Consider the following 20,555-nt stretch of genomic DNA (forward strand, 5'->3'; position numbering starts at 1 on the left):
TTGATATATGGAAAAAAATAATTACTAGGGGGGTACCTAGCATTAAAAAAATTATAATAATTTATAAATAATTTGGCTGGAAGAAAGAGCAAAGCTTATTAAGTCCTACCCCTCCATCTGGTACTTTTACAAGCAGTAACTGTTACATTTGTTCACTTCCTGCTTTCCTAATATAATTTATTTATTTATTTTTGTTAATTTATTTTATTAATTTTTATTTTTTGTCACGTACCGAAGTATGAGGTGATATGACCATATATATTACTATATATTTATTATATATTTACTATTTATGTATTATTTATTATAAATGTATTAATTTATTGATATTTAAAAAGGAATGTGTTTTATTGCTACGGAGGTACCTAGCATTAAAAAAATTAATGAGTTAATTTTTGAATAATTTTGCCGGAAGAAGAAGCTAAGCTTATTAAATCCTACCCCTCCATCTGGTACTTTTACAATCAGTAACTGTTACATTTGTTCACTTCCTGCTTTCATAATATAGTTTAAGTTTTTTTTTAATAAATTTTATTTTTGTCACGTACCGAAGTACTAGGTGATATGAGCATACAATTACATCATGGGTACCATAGTAACTGTCAATATAGTGAGATATATAGCACATCATGACTGGTTCAAGACTCTTCATCCTTGTAGAGGTGCTAACCTCCAGGTTAAGACGGTCTACCTGCACCTGGAAGAGAAGAGCACCATGAGGACAAAAAATTTACACATTCTGGGCAGAGACCACCAAGGTTTCGGGTGTGTTGATGACCATCATTACATCGGAATCGAATGCTAACGAGGGTGATGCCACAATCTACTACAATATTTTAATTATATGAATATTATTGTTTCAAAGACTGTTGACAACACAGTTGAAGTCATGCTTTTAATGGCGTTGCGGGATGCGTTCCTTGAAATCATTTGTGTCTTGTATCTTCACCGGCCTTTGATGAAACGTCAAAAGATGTTTCCCAGCAATCAGCGTTAGAAAGCGAAGGGTTACCTCATTTGCTTAAATTCGCTTTCGGTGTAAACACATAATGGCGTTCAAGAGGCCGAGTATTCCTCCGTGCGTACACGCGTGCACCAAACCAACACCCAGGGCGTGACACGGGCAATTGTGGGGCTCCAAAGCATAGACTCTGACATCTGTTTGCTAATGACAGATAATTACATGCTGTCAACCGCAATCACCAGTTGTTGCCCAGGAAGTGGATTTAGATGTGGCTTCTAGAGGGGCGGTGGGGCAGGGGGGGGGACACCGCTACACCTCAACACCTCGACACCTCGACACCTTGAGAAGAATATCAAGTAAATACTCTAGGCCGATTTTGAGAGTGTGGAGTCAACACAATCAATACCGTTTATTCCCGCAAGGTTCTGGCCGGTGCTTGAAATGCATACATTTGCAGTAACAATGCCAGCAAATGGATAATTGGCGCCGAGTCTCATCTTGAAAGTGTTTAAATTTACCTTTGGTCGCGCTGTCGAAACCCCGCATGCTGATGTTTTATGTGGTGATCGCTGTTCATGACGCTTAATGGCGGTCAATGGCGCCCGCTACTGTATTACAACGTTGCTACATGTCAGTGTTTGGCCGAGCGTAAGTGAATTATTTAAGGTTATTAAGATTTCACACTCAGGTCTATGTGGTCGCCATAGCAACCCAGCGGATGTTTTTGATGTGTAGGTTTGAGTCGTCCGGTTCTATTATCTGCTGAGTGGGTTTGTCATCAGCTTAGCTTTAGTGCTAATAAACAAAATTGTCCTGACACGGCGACTCCTGTTACATGTTACCTGTTACATGTTGTGCCGTTTTTTTTATTGTATTTATTTTATTAATTTTTATTTAAATTTTTTTTATTATTTAATTTTTTTTCACATAACCCAAGTACGAGGTGATATGACCATACAATGACATAATGGGTACCATAGTAAGTGTCACTGTCATAGTACTGTAGTAGTAGTAGTAATAGTAGTAGGTACTTTTACAATCAGTAACTGTTACATTTGTTCACTTCCTGCTTTCCTAATATAGTTTTAGGTTGGTTTTTTTTGTTTGTTTTTTTTATTTTGTTTTTGTCACGTACCGAAGTACGAGGTGATATGACCATACAATGACATAACGTGTCAATATAGTGATATATATAGCACATCATGACTGGTTGAAGACTCTTCATCCTTGTATTTAGCAACATTTGTTCACTTCCTGCTTTCATAATATAGTTTTTATTTATTTGATGAAACGTCATAAGATGTTTCCCAGCAATCAGCATTAGAAAGTGCTGATCGCTGTTCGTGATGCTTTGGCGGTCAATGGCGCCCGCTACTGTATTACAACGTTGCTACATGTCAGTGTTTGGCCGAGCGTGGCGTCAGGCCGGGTAAGTGAATTATTTAAGGTTATTAAGATTTCACACTCAGGTCTGTGTGGTCGCCATAGCAACCCGGCGGATGTTTCTGATGTGTAGGTTTGAGTCATCCGGTTTTATTATCTGCTGAGTGCTTTTGTCATCAGCTTAGCTTTAGTGCTAATAAACAAAATCGTCCTGACACGGCGACTCGCCGCCCTTTTATCCCGGCTAAGCCCGGTGTCCTCGACTCCTCGGTTCCTCGGCTCCTCGGCTCCAGATGGTACTTTTACTGCTCAGGCCCTGCCGCATTACTCAAATGTTATCACCTCTGTCTGCAAAAATCCATCTGCGTTCACGCACTCGCAGATCCATCATCTTGACGCTCGTATCGAAAACAATGACAGTAATGACAGCCCGAGATGGATCTCGGGGCAAGTCGGCTCGCTTTTAAAGTGGCAACTTTTTGTCCCCAAATCGATTTGTTACAGATGAAGTTGTCAGCAGAAATATTCCCTTGAACAGTGTAGGGTATAACAGTGTGGGGGGGGTGTTTTTAAGTTGTGTACATATTTATAGAGAGGAGCTGTTTATCAGGACTCCATTGTTTTTATTTTTTTTTCTCAGTTTTTTTCACGACAGCTTTAATTAGGCCACAGAAGAGTTTTCTCCCACTCTCCTCTGCGGTCCAGTTTGGAGAATCAATAAAGGATTTGCAGTCGGTTTAGACAGTCTCTCCCTGATACACAAAAGGCCTCCAGTCTTGCTGACTAATTGGGTGCAAATGCTGGCTAGTGTGCTTGAATGGCCGGAGGCTCAGAGCTAACCAAGAAATAAGTTTTTCCTTGGAGCCAATGAGGAATAATAATAATAAAGGCAAGAATGGCTTGGATGCGGATATACTGACATGCTAACTTTGCCACGCTATGGAACCTCATTCTGTTCAATTTGAGTCAGTTAAACAGTTTAAAATTTGTTCACTTCCTGCCTTTCTAATATAATTTAAGGTTGTTTTAATGTATTTTATAAATGTTTTATTAATTTAATTTTTTAATATTTTTTTATAAATTTTTATTGTATTTATTTATTTCTTTTTTATTATTATTTCTGTACGAGGTGATATGACCATACAATGACATAATGGGTACCATAGTAACTGTTACTGTCATAGTACTGTAGTAGTAGTAGTAGTAGTAGTAGTTGCTCTATTTCTGTTTACTTACCTGTTACATGTTGTGCCGTTTTTTTTTTCATTTTATTTTATTAATTTTTTATTAATTTTTATTTATTTATTTATTTTTATTATTTAATTTTTGTCACATACCGAAGTATGAGGTGATATGACCATATAATGACATAATGGGTACCATAGCAACTGTCACTGTCATAGTACTGTAGTAGTAGTAGTAATAGGTACTTTTACAATCAGTAACTGTTACATTTGTTCACTTCCTGCTTTCCTAATATAGTTTTAGGGTTTTTGGGGGGGTTTTGTTGTTTTTTTTTTTTAATTTTTGCTTTTGTCATGTACCGAAGTACAAGGTGATATGAGCATCCAATGACATAATGGGTACCATAGTAAGTGTCAATATAGTGATATACATATATATATATATATATATATATATATATATATATATATATATATATATATGTATATATAGCACATCATGACTGGTTGAAGACTCTTCATCCTTGTATTTAGCAAACATCAACTGCTTGTATTGTTTCTTGAATTGGCTCATCGTTGTGCATTGTTTGCGGGACAATGCGTACCAAAATGCGTGTAAGTATAAACTGTGCTTTACAAAACTGCCGAATTCTAAACCATCCGAAGTCCTCGCTTTCCCCCCGGCTGGCCTGTGCTTGTTTGCGGTGACGCAACTTTTAGCTCTGCATCATTTCAACTCCTAACAAAAGGAATCTCTCCGCTGTGTCTAACAAGGGAATCTTTCATCTTTGCAGCATTTTCTCCTCACATAACCCCCCGCTTTTGTTTTTGTTGTCTGGGGGTCATGCGTAGCGCACGTCTTGTAGGTCACCGCAACGCTTTTTTTTTTTTGTTTTGCGAGGCGTTTTGATTTATTTGCGCATTTATATGTGCCGCTCGCTCGAGAAGGCGCCCGCTCTTGTGTGACGTCGCCCCTGTGGCGCGTTCCAGACGAGGTCAGTGGCCAGCGATCCTGACAAACGAGGTGCCTCGGTGAAGCCATACGTTAGCGTACGACCTATATCTGGACATCTGGGAGGCACATTGTTGATACTTTTGCTTTTCATTGTTTTATGCATGACCGTTGCATTAGATTACGATGAGGTCTGGAGTGCACCTCTCTCGTTCTTTTTGTTTTCATCGGTCTGGTTTGACAGAAATGACAGGAATGGGCCTCTTTGTGCGCACACAAAGGTCGGGGGCCACGCTTGCTCTTTTTCTAATGCAATTCAGAATCTGGGTGAGGTTGGACTCTATCTAGTACACCAAAAATATATAACTAATATAAAAATTGAGCATCTAGTCAGGATGCCTCCTGGACGCCTCCCTGGTGAGGTGTTCTGGGCATGCCCGCCCGGGAAAAAGCAAACTGGGGCACACCTAGGACACGCTGGAGGGATTATGTCTCACAGCTGGTCTGGGAACGCCTCGGTGTCCTCCCGGTGGAGCTGGAGGGGGTGGCCGGGGACCGGGAAGTCTGGGCTTCCTTACTGAGACTGCTGCCCCCCCGCGACCCGGACCGGGATTAGCGGAGGAAAATGGATGGATGGATAAAAATATGGGCTTTTTACTCAAATTAATCACAGTTAATCTCCAGTTAATTAATTAATGAGTTAATTAATCTCCATTTGTAAGTGTTAACCACCCTGACTGACCTAAAAATGTTACTAAAAGATACCAGAATGCGAATGATGATAGTTGTAATGAATTATTCCCTGTAGTACTACTAGTAGTAGTAGTAGTAATAGTAATGGTTTAATTTCAATTGACCATGCATCAGATTGCAATTGAATGCATCCCATAATCTGTTCACAGTTCCACATGTCCAAAAGGAGTAGGAAGAAGCAAAGCTTATTAAATCCTACCCCTCCATTTGGTACTTTTACAATCAGTAACTGTTACATTTGTTCACTTCCTGCTTTCCTAATATAATTAATTTATTTATTTATTTTAGTTAATTTATTTCATTTTTATTATTATATTTTCATGGCATTTGTTCACTTCCTGTCTTTCTAATATAAGTTTTTTTTTATTTTATTTATTTTTTTATGATTTAATTTTTTGTCACATACCGAAGTACAAGGTGATATGACCAAACAATGACATAATGGGTACCATAGTAACTGTCACTGTCATAGTACTGTAGTAGTAGTAGTAGTAGTAGTAGTAGTAGGTACTACAATCAGTAACTGTTACATTTGTTCACTTCCTTCTTTCATAATATAGTTTTAGGTTTTTTTTTTTTGTTTTTTTTATTTTGTTTTTGTCACGTACCGGAGTACAGGGTGATAAGACCTGCCTTTCTAATATAATTTAAGCTTTAAAAAATATAAATGTTATTATTTTTTTATAATTCATTATTATTTTTTTTGTTTACATTTTTTGTCATATTTGTTTTGTTTTTTTTGTACTTCTGTACTACCGAAGTACGAGGTGATATGACCATACAATGACATAATGGGTACCGTAGTAACTGTCACTGTCATAGTACTGCAGTAGTAGTAGTAGTAGCTCTATTTCTGTTTACTTACCTGTTACATGTTGTACTGCCTTTTTTGGTGTTCAAGTGAAGTGCCAATTGCTGAGTTAGTAATATTTTGTGACTCTCCTTCTCAGGTTCATCCATGAGATCGAGATGAACATGGGGGCGGGCCAGGTCAAGCAGTGCCAACTCCGCACCTTCCTGACGTACTACATCAACGACCTTTTCCTCAACCAGGTTAGCGATGCGACACACAGACGCCGCGCTCGGCCACACATACATGTCTACAACTCAAATCACCTTTACTAGGTGCGAACGGAGATCAACAAGGAAATCGAGGCAGTGAGCAAGGCAGCCGACCCCTTGAAGATCCTCGCCAGCGCCGACACCATGAAGCTTCTGGGCGTCCAGAGACCCGTGCTCCAGGTGAGGAACTAGCATGTTAACAGCAATAGCGGCTGGCCCGCATGGCTTTATGCCATTTCTGGCAGTCGGCGGGTTGAGGATCGGAGTGCCAAAGTGCGAATCCCAACAGTCGGTAAATATCCGTCCACAGCCCTGCTGTCAGACATGTTGGCGTTTTTGTCCAAATGCCTTTTTCCACATACGCGTACACTTTAATTGTGTTTGTTTAGTGAAGAAAGACGCTGTCAAATCGAGGTAGTAAAGTGCGTGTCTTGTCTTCCATGCAGCAAACATCAGTTCATTACAGCGCTAGCGTGAGGCGGTGGGTGTTTGGAGTTCAGCAGGGTTTGTTTACGGCTCGGGCCCCTCCTTCACGCGAGGAGTGCAGCATCTTGCTAATTATGCTGCTGTGGCTAATGAGCCTTTCTGCTGATAGTGTGGAGCGCAATAAAGCACTCCTTGTGTTTGGGCTTTTTTGGGGGGGTTTTAATTGGACTGAATAAAAGAGCCCGGCACAATTCTGCGGTGTGCTTTCACTTCCTTTTTTTTTTTTTTCATTGTAGAAGCATTGTTTGCTTACCTGTGTGCGGCTAGTTTTTCATTATGAGAGCCTTTTCCTCTGTTGTCCTTAGGGACGAACAAAATGCCGTGATTGGTGATTGGGGAAATTAATTTTTACATTTTGGCACAAGGAAATCTTTATTACGCCGAGAAATGAAACTTTCTCCAGGCAATCAAACAGGAAGTGCCTCGTTTTCAGTAAAGAAAAAAAGCTTAATGTCGAAACAAAAAGGTACTTGAGGCTCAGAGCTAAACCTTTCAAAACATTCAAATGCATTAGTGAGGTACTAAAGTTACTCCTGGATGCTGATTCACGCTGAGGAAAAACTTCCAAGGTACCACGATGAGAGTGGATTGCAAATTATTGGTGCACAATGTTGCTTGGGGGTTAGCATAGTTAGCATGTTGGCCTCACAGTCAGGAGATCGGGAACACCTGGGTTCCATTCTCCACTTGGGCATCTCTGTGTCGAGTTTGCACATTCTCCCTGTGCATGTGTGGGTTTTCTCCGGGTACTGCAGTTTCCAAAAACATGCTAGCTTCATTAGCGACGCCATATTGTCCATAGGTATGAATGTATAGCTGATATTTACAATAATATAGTATTTTACGTAAATATATTGTATAACCGGGTTGCACGGCAGTCAAGTGGTTAGCGCACAGATCTCACAGCTAGGAGACCCGAGTTCAATTCCACCCTCGGCCATCCGTACAAATGGAGATACAGTATGAACCCTTAACTTGCAGATATCTTGACTGTGTGGGCAACATGCTAACCACTAGGTAACTGTGCGTACCACAAAAAACAAATAGAAAACTACAATTTCAAAAGAAATACATTCTTATAATAGTACATTAATAAATATTAAAAATATGAATTAATAAGGAGCAGTCCAGGGTGTACAGCGCCTCTTGCCCGAAGACAGCTGGGATAGGCTCCAGCACCCCTCGCGACCCTCGTGAGGATAAGCGGTAGAAAATGAATGAACTAATAAATTAATAAGCTCGAGTGGTTAGCGCGCAGGCTTCACAGCTGGGAGACCCGAGTTCAATTCCACTCTCGGCCATCTCTGTTTGGAGTTTGCATGTTCTACTCCGGTTTCCTCCCACATTCCAAAAACATGCTAGGTTAATTAGCGACTCCAAATTGTCCATAGGTGTGAATGTGAGTGTGAATGGTTGTTTGTCTATATGTGCCCTGTGATTGGCTAGCTAGCCACCAGTCCAGGGTGTACCCCGCCTCTCGCCCGAAGACAGCTGGGATAGTCTCCAGCACCCCTCGCGACCCTCGTAAGGATAAGCGGTAGAAAATGAATGAATGGATGTTCATACTTGGTTGCACGGCGGTCTAGTGGTTAGCTAGGAGACCAGGGTTCAATTCCACCCTCGGCCATCTCTGTGTGGAGTTTGCATGTTCTCCCCGTGCATGCGTGGGTTTTCTCCGGGTACTCCGGTTTCCTCCCACATTCCAAAAACATGCTAGGTTAATTAGCGACTCCAAATTGTCCATAGGTATGAATGTGAGTGTGAATGGTTGTTTGTCTAGTATATGTGCCCTGTGATTGGCTGGCTAGCCACCAGTCCAGGGTGTACCCCGCCTCTCGCCCGAAGACAGCTGGGATAGGCTCCAGCACCCCTCTTGAGGATAAGCAGTAGAAAATGAAGGAATGAATATTGTATAACCTACTGCTGTCTTCCTCGGGTGAATAGTTTTTATTGACTTAGTTGTCTTTTGTAACAACGTAGTCTGCCACTTTTTTATCTCGCAAATATAAACTTAAGTCATTTTTTTGTCCTCACCCATGGCTTCCGTGACTGCAGCGCATGATTAAAGATTATGGCAGCTCCGCTGTAAAACTCTGGCAAGGGTTTCCAATCAGGTAGCAGATGTCTTTGTGTCTACTTTTTTGTGTGCGTGTGTACGTTTGTACAGTGTGAGCTCTCCATCAAGTACGCCAGGTGTTATCATGGAGCGCCACATATGCACACACGTGGCTGGCATGATAACCCGAGGGTGCTGATGGGGGAGAACTCAATATAGTTTCAGCACATTAAACACACACTCGCGGAGCGGGGCTGCAGACACATATGGGAAACCATCGGGGAGCACGCTTTATGGACGCATCTGCTCACTGGAGCCACTGGAGCATGCGCCGCCGCCTATGTGAGCAGTGGGCGGTGTTAGCATTTAGCATGTGGTCCCGTCCAATGGGAAACTTAGTGTTTATACGCTCCCGATCACAATTTTAAGACCAGTCGAATTCTATAAAGATGCTGTGGCATGACATTTAATCGGACGTTCAAGACACTCATTGCAAGTTAACGCTTGATTGCAGTTGTTGCTACTAATAATAAATTATAAAAAGAATAGTAATAAAAAGTTTCATTTTAAAACTAAACTTCAGTTTAGTTTTAAAAATAAAATGCATTTAAAATTTTTTGATTTTATTTTGCACTAAAACTGGTCCTTTTAGAAAATAAAGGTTTGACTTTACGGCCAAAACTGGTCAAAATATTAGTTGCCTCTCCACCGCTATAAAGTGCAAATGCAGTCATTAAATATTGTGTTAGTAATCAAAACATTCAATACCATACCTGAAGTACAGTATATTAAACCTAAATAACATCACATTTATTCCAATGAAATAAATAATAAATATGTTCAATATGATTATTTATGGCTCCATTTTGCTTTTGAATATTGTAACCCTGTGTCAGGTCTGTCTGAGCCAAAGTGACCCAGTGGGAATAACTGCACCGTAGTCAAGGTGAACGTAACCATCGCTATAGCATGCAGCACCGGGTTAATAAGTAATATTGATATGGGGGTTGATTTGACTATCATAAGCCCACAGTGGTTTCCCACAGGACCGCTGTGTATCATGCATGTACAGCATATCAAACAGTAATAATAAGACAATAAGATCTCTATGCTTATATATGTGTAGACCACAAGGACCAGTAGATAAGGTTCATGTCCATAGAGGTGAATGTCCATTCACGTGCTGCCGCTGATAAGCCACAAGCACCTTTTTTTTTTCCCCCCACCTCCTTTTATGTTTCTTCCATTTGAATCAGATGTTGGAGGAGTCCAACACACGTAGCGGAGAGATGCTATCTGTCCTGCTTTGCTCTCTTCGCCTCTGATTGATTCATTTAATTAGAGTTAGATGGAGGCAGAATAGAAGCAGAATGTAGGCGAGCTAGGAGTACCAGTACCCTGTTGGATGGCTCCTCAGATTGGCTCCATTTATCATGGTGTGACCCCCCCCCCACACACACACACACACACACAGCACCTCACATAAGCCCCACAGGAAGTATATATTTCTTTATGTATTGTATTTTGTATTATTAAAAGGCATATCATTGAATATTATATAATATAATATATATAATTATATATAATATATATAATTAATTTTTACATTCTAACATTTTAAATGCTGCCTTTTCTTCGTTCATTTGATCTTCGGTCTGTGAAAAGGGCTATTAAGTTTTCATGTTTTAAGATTTCATGTTATGACCGTCTTCAGTATCAAATCACACATTTGGTCATTTTTAAGCACCCACTCGTGTTACCAAATATGGTTCCTTACCTGAGGAGCTACATCATTTTTGGACCTTATGTCCTAATCCAGTGATTCCCAAAGTGTGGGCCGGTATGGTGGTACGGCAGATGGACCATGAGAGGTCATTAAAAATATGATTCATTTTTGAAAATATAAGATTTTTTAAATATTATTAATTTAATTATTTAATATAATTTTTTTTATTGTAAAATATTTATTGCACGATTACAAAAATATATACATATATATTGGCATAAGTAATAAATTATTGAGTGTTATTGACCTGTCACAATATTTGAGCAACCTTATACAATTTATGATTGGAACGTAGATCTCTGGTCATCATGCTAGTCTTGGTTATGAAAGTTATGAAATTAATTAGAATTAATTAGATTAAAAAATATTTAAAAAATAAACATATAAATAAAATAAAAAATAAAAATAAAAAATTAAAATATATTATTATTTTAATAATAACAATCCAAGAATCAGGATTTAAATGAAGCAGGGGATAAAGGAACCCCAGATGAAATGCTGTGTTCTCAGAGCACTTTTTATTATGATTATGATTATGATTATGATTATTATTATTATTATTATTATTATTATTATTATTATTATTATTATTATTATTATTATTATTATGTGCTCTGAGAACACAGCATTTCATCTGGGCTTCCTTTCAATCCTGATTCTTGGATTGTTATTATTATAATAATAATAATAATAATAATAATAATAATAATAATATATATAGATTTTTATTTTATGTTCATTTTTTAAATATAATAATAATAATAATAATAAAGTGTTCTGAGAACACAGCATTTGGTCTATGTACTGTTTATAGGACAAAGGTGGGCTGTGGACATTTTTTAGATTTTCAAGTGGACCCCGAGTCTGTAAAGTTTGGGAACCCCTGTCCTAATCTTTGACCCTAAATGCCTCGTGCGATGTCTAAATACGGCATCTCCAAAGCAGCACGTGACACAAACACAACACAGAGCTACAACCTGTGGAATTTCATACCCATTCATGAAATCCGTTTGTATGCACAACACATTCATCAGCCCAGCGGCCATGTCTCCTGATGTCTCCTTATTCGTTTCCTAGCGATGCCTCCAAACTTCCTTTATTTTGCCATCCTCACTATTGAATGTGTGATGGAGCACGCTTTGTATCACAGTCTGCCAACGTTCCGCTAATGATGTTGACCTTTTCTGTTGCATATTCACTTTTTACGCCAGAAGCGCCACCTCCCGTAATGACACTGACCTTTATTGTTTGTGCTGATGTGTGTAGGAAAGGCTTATTTGTGTGTTGCTTGTTGTGTGTGTGTGTGTGTGTGTGTGTGATTGCTGCCTGCTGATTGCCGACATACACAAATAGGGAGGTGTGTGTGTGTGTGTTTTATGAAGCCCCCAGCGGGTGCGGCAATCACAACACAATACACCTGTTAGCTGCATCAGCCGTGCCCTGTGATTGGCACTTGAGCGTGAGTGGGAGGGTGAAAAAGGACGATTTTGTACACAAAAACACGCAAAACGTGCTTCGATCTCAGCAACACAACAAGAACATGCGCTATTAATGAAAGGAGTGCAAATTGCTTCCATTTAATATGAAAGCTTTTCTGCAGCACCTGACACAAAGACGCTGCTTTTATACCGGAATACACACAGGACAGTGGGGACTTGGTTAGCGTACATCTGTTCCATAAGGTCCGACTCAAACCAAAACTATAAACAAAGTGCATTTTCTCATAGAAAATAATGTCAATCCAATTAATCCGCTCCAGATACCCACTGAGTCGTGTTAAAAAATGTGTTATCACATTTAATAAATTGCTATGTTGTTAAAACGTCTTTAAATTTGCTTAGTATTTACCACTGCTTATGTCTTGTATTAGCTCTTTCGGACCTTTGACCTGGAACTTGTGTCAGCTTCTCATGACTTGAGACATGACTTCTCATGACTTGAGAGATGACTTCTCATGACTTGAGACTTGGCTTCTCATGACTTGAGACTCGACTTCACATGACTTGAGACTCGACTTCTCATGACTTGAGACTCGACTTCTCATGAGTTGAGACTCGACTCAAGACTTTGGATTAAAGACTAACTAGCTCGACTTCTCATAACTTGAGACTCGATTTCTCATGACTTGAGACTCGGCTTCTCATGACTTGAGGATCGACTTCTCATGACTTGAGAGTCGACTTCTCATGACTGGAGATTCGACTTCTCATGACTTGAGACTCGACTTCTCATGGCTTGAGACTCGGCTTCTCACGACTGGAGACTCGACTTCTCACGACTGGAGACTCGATTTCTCACGACTTGAGACTCGACTTCTCACGACTTGAGACTCGACTTCTCACGACTTGAGACTCGACTTCTCACGACTTGAGACTCGGCTTCTCACGACTTGAGACTCGGCTTCTCACGACTGGAGACTCGACTTCTCACGACTGGAGACTCGACTTCTCACGACTGGAGACTCGACTTCTCACGACTTGAGACTCGACTTCTCACGACTTGAGACTCGACTCGAGACTTCGGATTAAAGGCTAACTAGCTCTCATGTGTGCTGTTGTGAAATGAACAGCAGGGCTATTGCTAGCGGAGTCCGTGCGCTGCTAACATTAAAGCAGCATTCAATTGCGTGTATTGAGTCTGTGTTGATAAGCACCGTGGCCTGTAACTTGGAGACTTTTATTCCCACTGAAGTGACTCACCCTCCCACCCCGGCCCAGGAGTGTTTCTTTTTCCTCGGCAGCCCTACCTCGGCTCGGTTATCTCGCAGCAAACACACGTGTGCTCCAGGCAGATGTTCTTTCCCTCACCTACACAAAAGGCTGCACTTTGTCATAATATGCACATTATTCAAATATAATAGAGTTTGCCTGTGTTTGCAGTCAAAACACAGTGACTTCTAAATGTCAGAAACTGCAACCCGGGGGGGCGGCTGTGTGCAGCAAGTAGTCCTCTTTTGCCTCTGGAAGTGGGTTTGCAGAAAGAGGAGGGGGGCTCCAAATGTCAGCCACAAGCACAAACATGCCCTTTGGTTTTAAGCAGGATGGAAGGTTTGGGCCGATAACGTAACTTTTTCATAGCATCACTTCCAACGTTACCAACAGGGCTATGGAAAATTAGCCTGTCCATGGAGGTGACTCATTTACCGTATTTACCGGACTATAAGTCGCACTTTTTTTCATAGGTTGGCTGTTCCTGCGACTTATACTTCAGTGCGACTTACGTATGTTTTCTTCTACCTACTAAGTATGCATTTTTGGCTTTGTGCGACGTATACTCCAGTGCGACTTATGTATGTTTTTTTCTACCAAATTATGCATTTTTGGCCTTGTGCGACTTATACTTCAGTGCTACTTATGTATGTTTTTTCTACCTAATTATGCATTTTTGGCCTTGTGCGACTTATACGCCAGTGCTACTTATGTATGATTTTTTCTACCTAATTATGCATTTTTGGCCTTGTGGGACTTATACTCCAGTGCGACTTATGTATGTTTTTTTCTACCTAATTATGCATTTTTAGCCTTGTGCGACTTGTACTGCAGTGTGACTTGTGTATGTTTTTTTCTACCTAATTATGCATTTTTGGCCTTGTGCGACTTACACTACAGTGCTACTTACGTATGTTTTTTCTACCTAATTATGCATTTTTGGCCATGTGAGACTTATACTCCAGTGCTACTTATGTATGATTTTTTCCATCTAATTATGCATTTTTGGCCTTTTGGGACTTATACTCCAGTGCGACTTATGTATGTTTTTTTCTACCTAAGTATGCATTTTTGGCCTTGTGCGACGTATACTCCAGTGCGACTTACGTATGTTTTTTTTTTACCTAATTATGCATCTTTGGCCTTGTGCGATTTATACTCCAGTGCAACTTACGTATGTTTTTTTGTACCTAATTATGCATTTTTGACCTTGTGCGACTTATACTCCAGTGCGACTCAAGTCTTTAAGTTTGGGAACCACCACGCTAAATCAGGAATATTACACACATACACACATAGTTGTGATTAATTTGATTAAAATGTATATAATAGTTATAAATCAAAATAATCCACAGCAGTGATGCACTGGAAGAATTTGGAAATGACTGTAAAAGTTCTTGAATTTATCCTTGAGTTTCCTCAACTAAGATACATTCTTTTTTTGACATTTGCTTAATGAGATGTGGCGATAAATGCATCGTAGTTTTCTACGTGTTTTGCTCCACATCCATTACAATAATGAACACGAAAGCCAAGAAAGAGATAATTAGTATAATGGCTTTTTTTTCCCCGAGTACTCCGATTGCACATTTTAACTCCTTGGATTGTTTTAATGCCAGAACGCCATATTTCATTTTGCATGCGTAAGTGTGTTTTGAGTGAGAATGGCAGGAAAGTGTAATAATATGGCAGCCCATCTGCAAGCAGCCAAGTGTGATATTGCTCCTCATCTTTCAATTAGAACACTTACGCAAAGGCGCGTCGGAAGACCCGCACGACAAGAAGAGACATTGTTTTCTTATGAAGTCAATCTCGTGTAGCCGCCGGCGATGCGCCTCTTCGCACTTTTGAAGTGCAAGGCGAGAGGTCAGGCTGGGATTGTTCTTAGTTGGTATGTTTACATAACCATTATAAGGCAGCGTATTTTGTGGTCCAAGTTGGGTGCATCCCGGGCATTTTATATGAATATGACGTGTGATGCATATTTATTGTGGTTAACCCCATTATGATGGTCAACGACCCACCTCAACCCAAGATGGCTGTGCCTTGGTTATTTGTTACAGGCTAAATGACTGAACCTTTTAGGAAGGGATTAAGAAGAGCTGGGCTGCACGGCGGTCGAGTGGTTCGCGCACAGACCTCACTGCGAGGAGACCCGAGTTCAATTCCACCCATGCCCATCCGTACAAATGGAGATACAGTATGAACCCGGACCTTGCAGATATCTTGACTGTGTGGGCAACATGCTAACCACTAGGTAACTGTGCGTCCCACAAAAACCAAATAGAAATACATTATTATAATAGTACATTAGTAAATATTAAAAATATGAATTAATAAGGACCAGTCCAGGGTGTATCGCGCCAGCTGCCCGAAGACAGCTGGGATAGGCTCCAGCACCCCTCACGACCCTCGTGAGGATAAGCAGTAGGAAATGAATGAATGAATGAGTTCTCCTTCTATTTTGTGTGGAAGTGGTAACTTTTTGGCTTCTTATTTTGTCTTTCTCTGTCTTTAATTAATTAATAAGCTGCACGGCGGGCGAGTGGTTAGCGCACAGCCCTCACAGCTAGCAGACCCGAGTTCAATTCCACCCTCGGCCATCTCCGTGTGGAGTTTGCATGTTCTCCCCGTGCATGCGTGGGTTTTCTCCGGGTACTCCGGTTTCCTCCCACATTCCAAAAACATGCTAGGTTAATTGGCGACTCCAAATTGTCCATAGGTATGAATGTGAGTGTGAATGGTTGTTTGTCTATATGTGCCCCGTGATTGGCTGGTGACCAGTCCAGGGTGGACCCCGCCTCTCGCCCGAAGACAGCTGGGATAGGCTCCAGTATCCCCTGTGACCCTCGTGAGGATAAGCAGTAGAAAATGGATGGATGGATGTTCATACTTGGCTGCATGGCGGTCGAGTGGTTAGCCCGCAGACCTCACAGCTAGGAGACCCAAGTTCAATTCCACCCTCGGCCATCTCTGTGTGGAGTTTGCATGTTCTCCCCGTGCATGCGTGGGTTTTCTCCGGGTACTCCGGTTTCCTCCCACATTCCAAAAACATGCTAGGTTAATTGAATCTATTCCAGATGACTTCTATCAATGACGACACACCTATTGTTCCTTATTTGTTATCTAAATTTGAGACTTTACACTTGACAGGACGGCCACTGACTTGTGTAGTCATGTGTTGCAAACACGCGAACCATCAGGCGTGTTGTCGAGAAGAGAGAGAGAGAGAGCGAGAGAGCGAGTCTTCCATGTGTGACTCTTCGCCCTGACTTTGATGAATGATCTGTCAGGTCCCCCAACGCTGGCCCCTTCCTGCCTCCCGTTACCCAAGAGAGGGGCGAACTGTGTATATGTGTGTATATGTATGTGTGTGTGTGTGTGTGCCAGAAGGCGGAGATCAGCTTGTGTGTTATTTTGGCAGCCTTCTGGTGTCGGTGTGGAGCGGTTTGGTGGGTTAAAACACTGCGACCTTGAGGGGCACCCCGTCGCCCTTTCATGAAGAGGGTTTGGCACGCTTTCACATAAACACACACACACACACACTTCCACCTCCCATTCTCTTTCTCCATCAAAATCCTTCCTTTTAGTGCATTAATGTAATTCCCACTTTGTGTGTGTTTTTAACTCACTCCACTAAAGGAAACAAGCACTTTTAGCAGCAGCTTGTCGCATTAACAGCCCCTTTTTCTCCCCCACCGGGACGTCAGCTGTGCATCCCCGGTTGCTATTTGGCTCTTAATGACATGCCATCAAACAGCGACCATCCATTTGCAAAGCCAGATATTCCTCTGCGGCGGTCCGTGTTCTAAAACAGCGAGCCGAGCTCCGGTTTCCAGGAGTACTGCGGCAACCGCCGGAGTGCATTATGGGTGTTTTTCACTCCACGGCACAGTGTGTTGACCTTTAAGCATGAATCATTAAGAACGACAATAGTGGACAGCGCATGTTCTCTCCAATGTAATGGTCAAACTAAGATAGAGTAGACATTGAAAAATAAATAAATAAATACTTCCCCAATCGCTTGGCTGATTACTTTTTAATGATTTGTGGTGGCCAAGACAAATGGTTGTGTTAAACGAGCAGAATTAGACGAGGGAGCCCAGCGCTAAGAGAAGCATTCTATTGTTTAGTCTTGTCCATTCACCAGCTTGGACCACCGTCAACTGTCGTTTTCCAGGAACGTTCAGGAACGTCATTTGCTCAGTTTTGCATAATGAATCCCTCATCGTGTTGCCGTAATATTGGAAATATATTTGTGATGCATTATTGCCAAAGGAAGCCAAACAATCATGATCCAGTAAACCTTAACACACACACACATATTCAACATGTGCCGGAATTTTGTCAATAAGATTTATGAATTAGGGTGGCACGGTGGTCGAGTGGTTAGCGCGCAGCTAGGAAACCAAGGTTAAATTCCACCCTCGGCTATCTCTATGTGGAGTTTGCATGTTCTCCCCGTGCATGTGTGGGTTTTATATTACCCCATATCTAGAAATATGATGGAAAACCACAAGTTCATAAAGTAAAATTTATAATTTATTAATTAATTCATTAATTCTCTGCCGCTTATCCTCACGAGGGACGCAGGCGTGCTGGAGCCTATCCCAGCTGTCTTCGGGCGAGAGGCGGGGTACACCCTGGACTGGTGGCCACCCAATCACAGGGGACATATAGACAAACAACCATTCACACTCACATTCATACCTATGGACTGTTTGGAGTCGCCAATTAACATTTTGGGAATGTGTGAGGAAACCGGAATACCCAGAGAAAACCGCGGGTGGGATTGAACCCGGGTCTTCTAGCTGTGAGGTCTGTGTGCTAACCACACGACCGCCGTGCAGCTTATTAATTCATATTTTTAAATATTTATTAATATAATAATATATAATAATTTATATAACCAAACGACTGCACAGTGGACGAGTGGTTAGCGCGCAGACCTCACAGCTAAGAGACCAGGGTTCAATTCCACCCTCGGCCATCTCTGTGTGGAGTTTGCATGTTCTCCCCATGCATGCATGGTTTTTCTTCGGGTATTCCGGTTTCCTCACACATTCCAAAAACATGCTAGGTTAATTAACGAATGTGAGTGTGAATGGTTGTTTGTCTATATGTGCCCTGTGATTGGCTGGCCACCAGTCCAGGGTGTACCCCGCCTCTCGCCCAAAGACAGCTAGGATAGGCTCCAGCACCCCCCACAACCCTCGTCGTAATATTTTTCTAAAGAAAGCAACCAAAAATCTATCAATGCCAAAATGCAGTCCCGCAGCCTCAGCAGTGGTAAAAGTGCCATGTTTTTATCGTTGTTACGACCCCCCCCCTGACATCCCTGCAGGCTGTGTGGTCTTCTGCACCCTCCCCTGCTGCAGAGACGCTATCCACACGGCCAAAACGGCAAAGTATTGCACTGTTTCAGCTTCTCATCCACTCGGAAATTACATTCTGTGTTCCCGGCGACTATTTATTAAGTGGATCTGAACCCTCCCAAAAAAATAAGTAAATAAAAATACAATTCCAGGATCCTTACCGTGTGGACAGGGCCTGAATTGTACCCCCCTTAGTGTGTGCGGTGCTCGGCCCCGCCATGGATCATTACCCCTCCCAGTGGAGCGCCTGCACTCTTGGTGTTGCATGTGTCAATGAACTGAGGCAAGCAGGTAACACACTCCATTTCTTCTTCTTCTTCTGTCTCCAGAGCACGGTAGTGGTGGAGAAGTCCATCCAGGATTTAATGAATCTCATGCAGGACCTGAGCGCCTACTCCAACCAGTTCCTGGAAATGGTTTGCGACAAGCTGAAAGAGTACAAGGAGATTTGCAACACAGCCTATAGGTAAAGTAGGACAAATGGCCGCTCGATGCCTTGAATATACCCATAGTGATGATAGCCTAGGCTAAGTTGGGCTAGACCAGTTTATACACCCGAGTAGCAAGTGGAAATCAAACTAGGGGTATATTCTGGGAAGAGATTCACTCACTGAATAATTGTGTCCTCAGGGGGATAGTCCAGTGTGAGGAGAAGTTGACCATCAGTGCTTCCTGGTCCAAAGATGAGGACATCAGTCGCCTGCTTCAGTCCCTCCCAAACTGGGCCAACATGGCCCAACCCAGACAGACTCGCCAGAAAAGAGAGGACGAAGAAGACTTTACCCGGTATACAGTCATCTCTCGTTTATTGGTTCCGGACCCTGATAAGTGACCAGTCATGGCATGTACGTCTCAGCCATGGCATGTGTTCGTCCCAGCCATGGCATGTTGTCTCAGCCATGGCATATACGTCTCAGCCATGGCATGTACGTCCCAGCCATGGCATGTACGTCCCAGCCATGGCATGTTGTCTCAGCCATGGCATGTTGTCTCAGCCATGGCATGTTGTCTCAGCCATGGCGTGTACATCTCAGCCATGGCGTGTATATCTCAGCCATGGCATATACGTCTCAGCCATGGCATATACGTCTCAGCCATGGCATATACGTCTCAGCCATGGCATGTACGTCTCAGCCATGGCATGTTAGCTCAGCCACGGCATGTACGTCCCAGCCACGGCATGTTGTCTCAGCCATGGCATGTTGTCTCAGCCATGGCATGTACGTCTCAGCCATGGCATGTTGTCTCAGCCATGGCATGTTGTCTCAGCCATGGCATGTACGTCTCAGACACGGCATGTACGTCTCAGACACGGCATGTACGTCTCAGACACGGCATGTACGTCTCAGCCATGGCATGTACGCCACAGCCATGGCATGTACGTCTCAGCCATGGCATGTACGTCTCAGCCATGGCATGTTGTCTCAGCCATGGCGTGTACATCTCAGCCATGGCATATACGTCTCAGCCATGGCATATACGTCTCAGCCATGGCATATACGTCTCAGCCATGCATGTACGTCTCAGCCATGGCATGTACGTCTCAGCCATGGCATGTACGTCTCAGCCATGGCATGTACGTCCCAGCCATGGCATGTACGTCTCAGCCATGGCATGTACGTCCCAGCCATGGCATGTACGTCTCAGCCATGGCATGTACGTCCCAGCCATGGCATGTACGTCTCAGCCATGGCATGTATGTCTCAGCCATGGCATGTACGTCTTACGTCTATACGTACACATATATCTCATCCCCATAATTATGTTTGTTTGTTTTAATGTGGTTCTCTTACCTCCCATCATGCAGGGCGGCATTCGCCAAGGAGTCGGAGGTACTGACAGGCAA

At 42.2% G+C, this 20,555-nt stretch overlaps 1 protein-coding gene across 1 annotated transcript in view; it reads left to right on the forward strand.

The window, feature by feature from the left end:
• Nucleotides 1-20,555, forward strand: part of exoc4 (exocyst complex component 4) — a 108,212-nt gene that overhangs the window by 68,305 nt on the left and 19,352 nt on the right. Inside the window, exons 12-16 of the mRNA XM_058077159.1 lie at nucleotides 6,187-6,289; nucleotides 6,362-6,478; nucleotides 19,039-19,175; nucleotides 19,340-19,495; nucleotides 20,517-20,555. The exon at nucleotides 20,517-20,555 is cut by the window's right edge and continues 140 nt beyond it. Coding sequence (XP_057933142.1) covers nucleotides 6,187-6,289; nucleotides 6,362-6,478; nucleotides 19,039-19,175; nucleotides 19,340-19,495; nucleotides 20,517-20,555 — 552 coding nt within the window. The remainder of the gene's footprint in view (nucleotides 1-6,186; nucleotides 6,290-6,361; nucleotides 6,479-19,038; nucleotides 19,176-19,339; nucleotides 19,496-20,516) is intronic.

This window comes from Doryrhamphus excisus, chromosome 7 (genome assembly GCF_030265055.1).
Source record: "Doryrhamphus excisus isolate RoL2022-K1 chromosome 7, RoL_Dexc_1.0, whole genome shotgun sequence".
In the NCBI taxonomy this organism is placed as follows: domain Eukaryota; kingdom Metazoa; phylum Chordata; class Actinopteri; order Syngnathiformes; family Syngnathidae; genus Doryrhamphus; species Doryrhamphus excisus.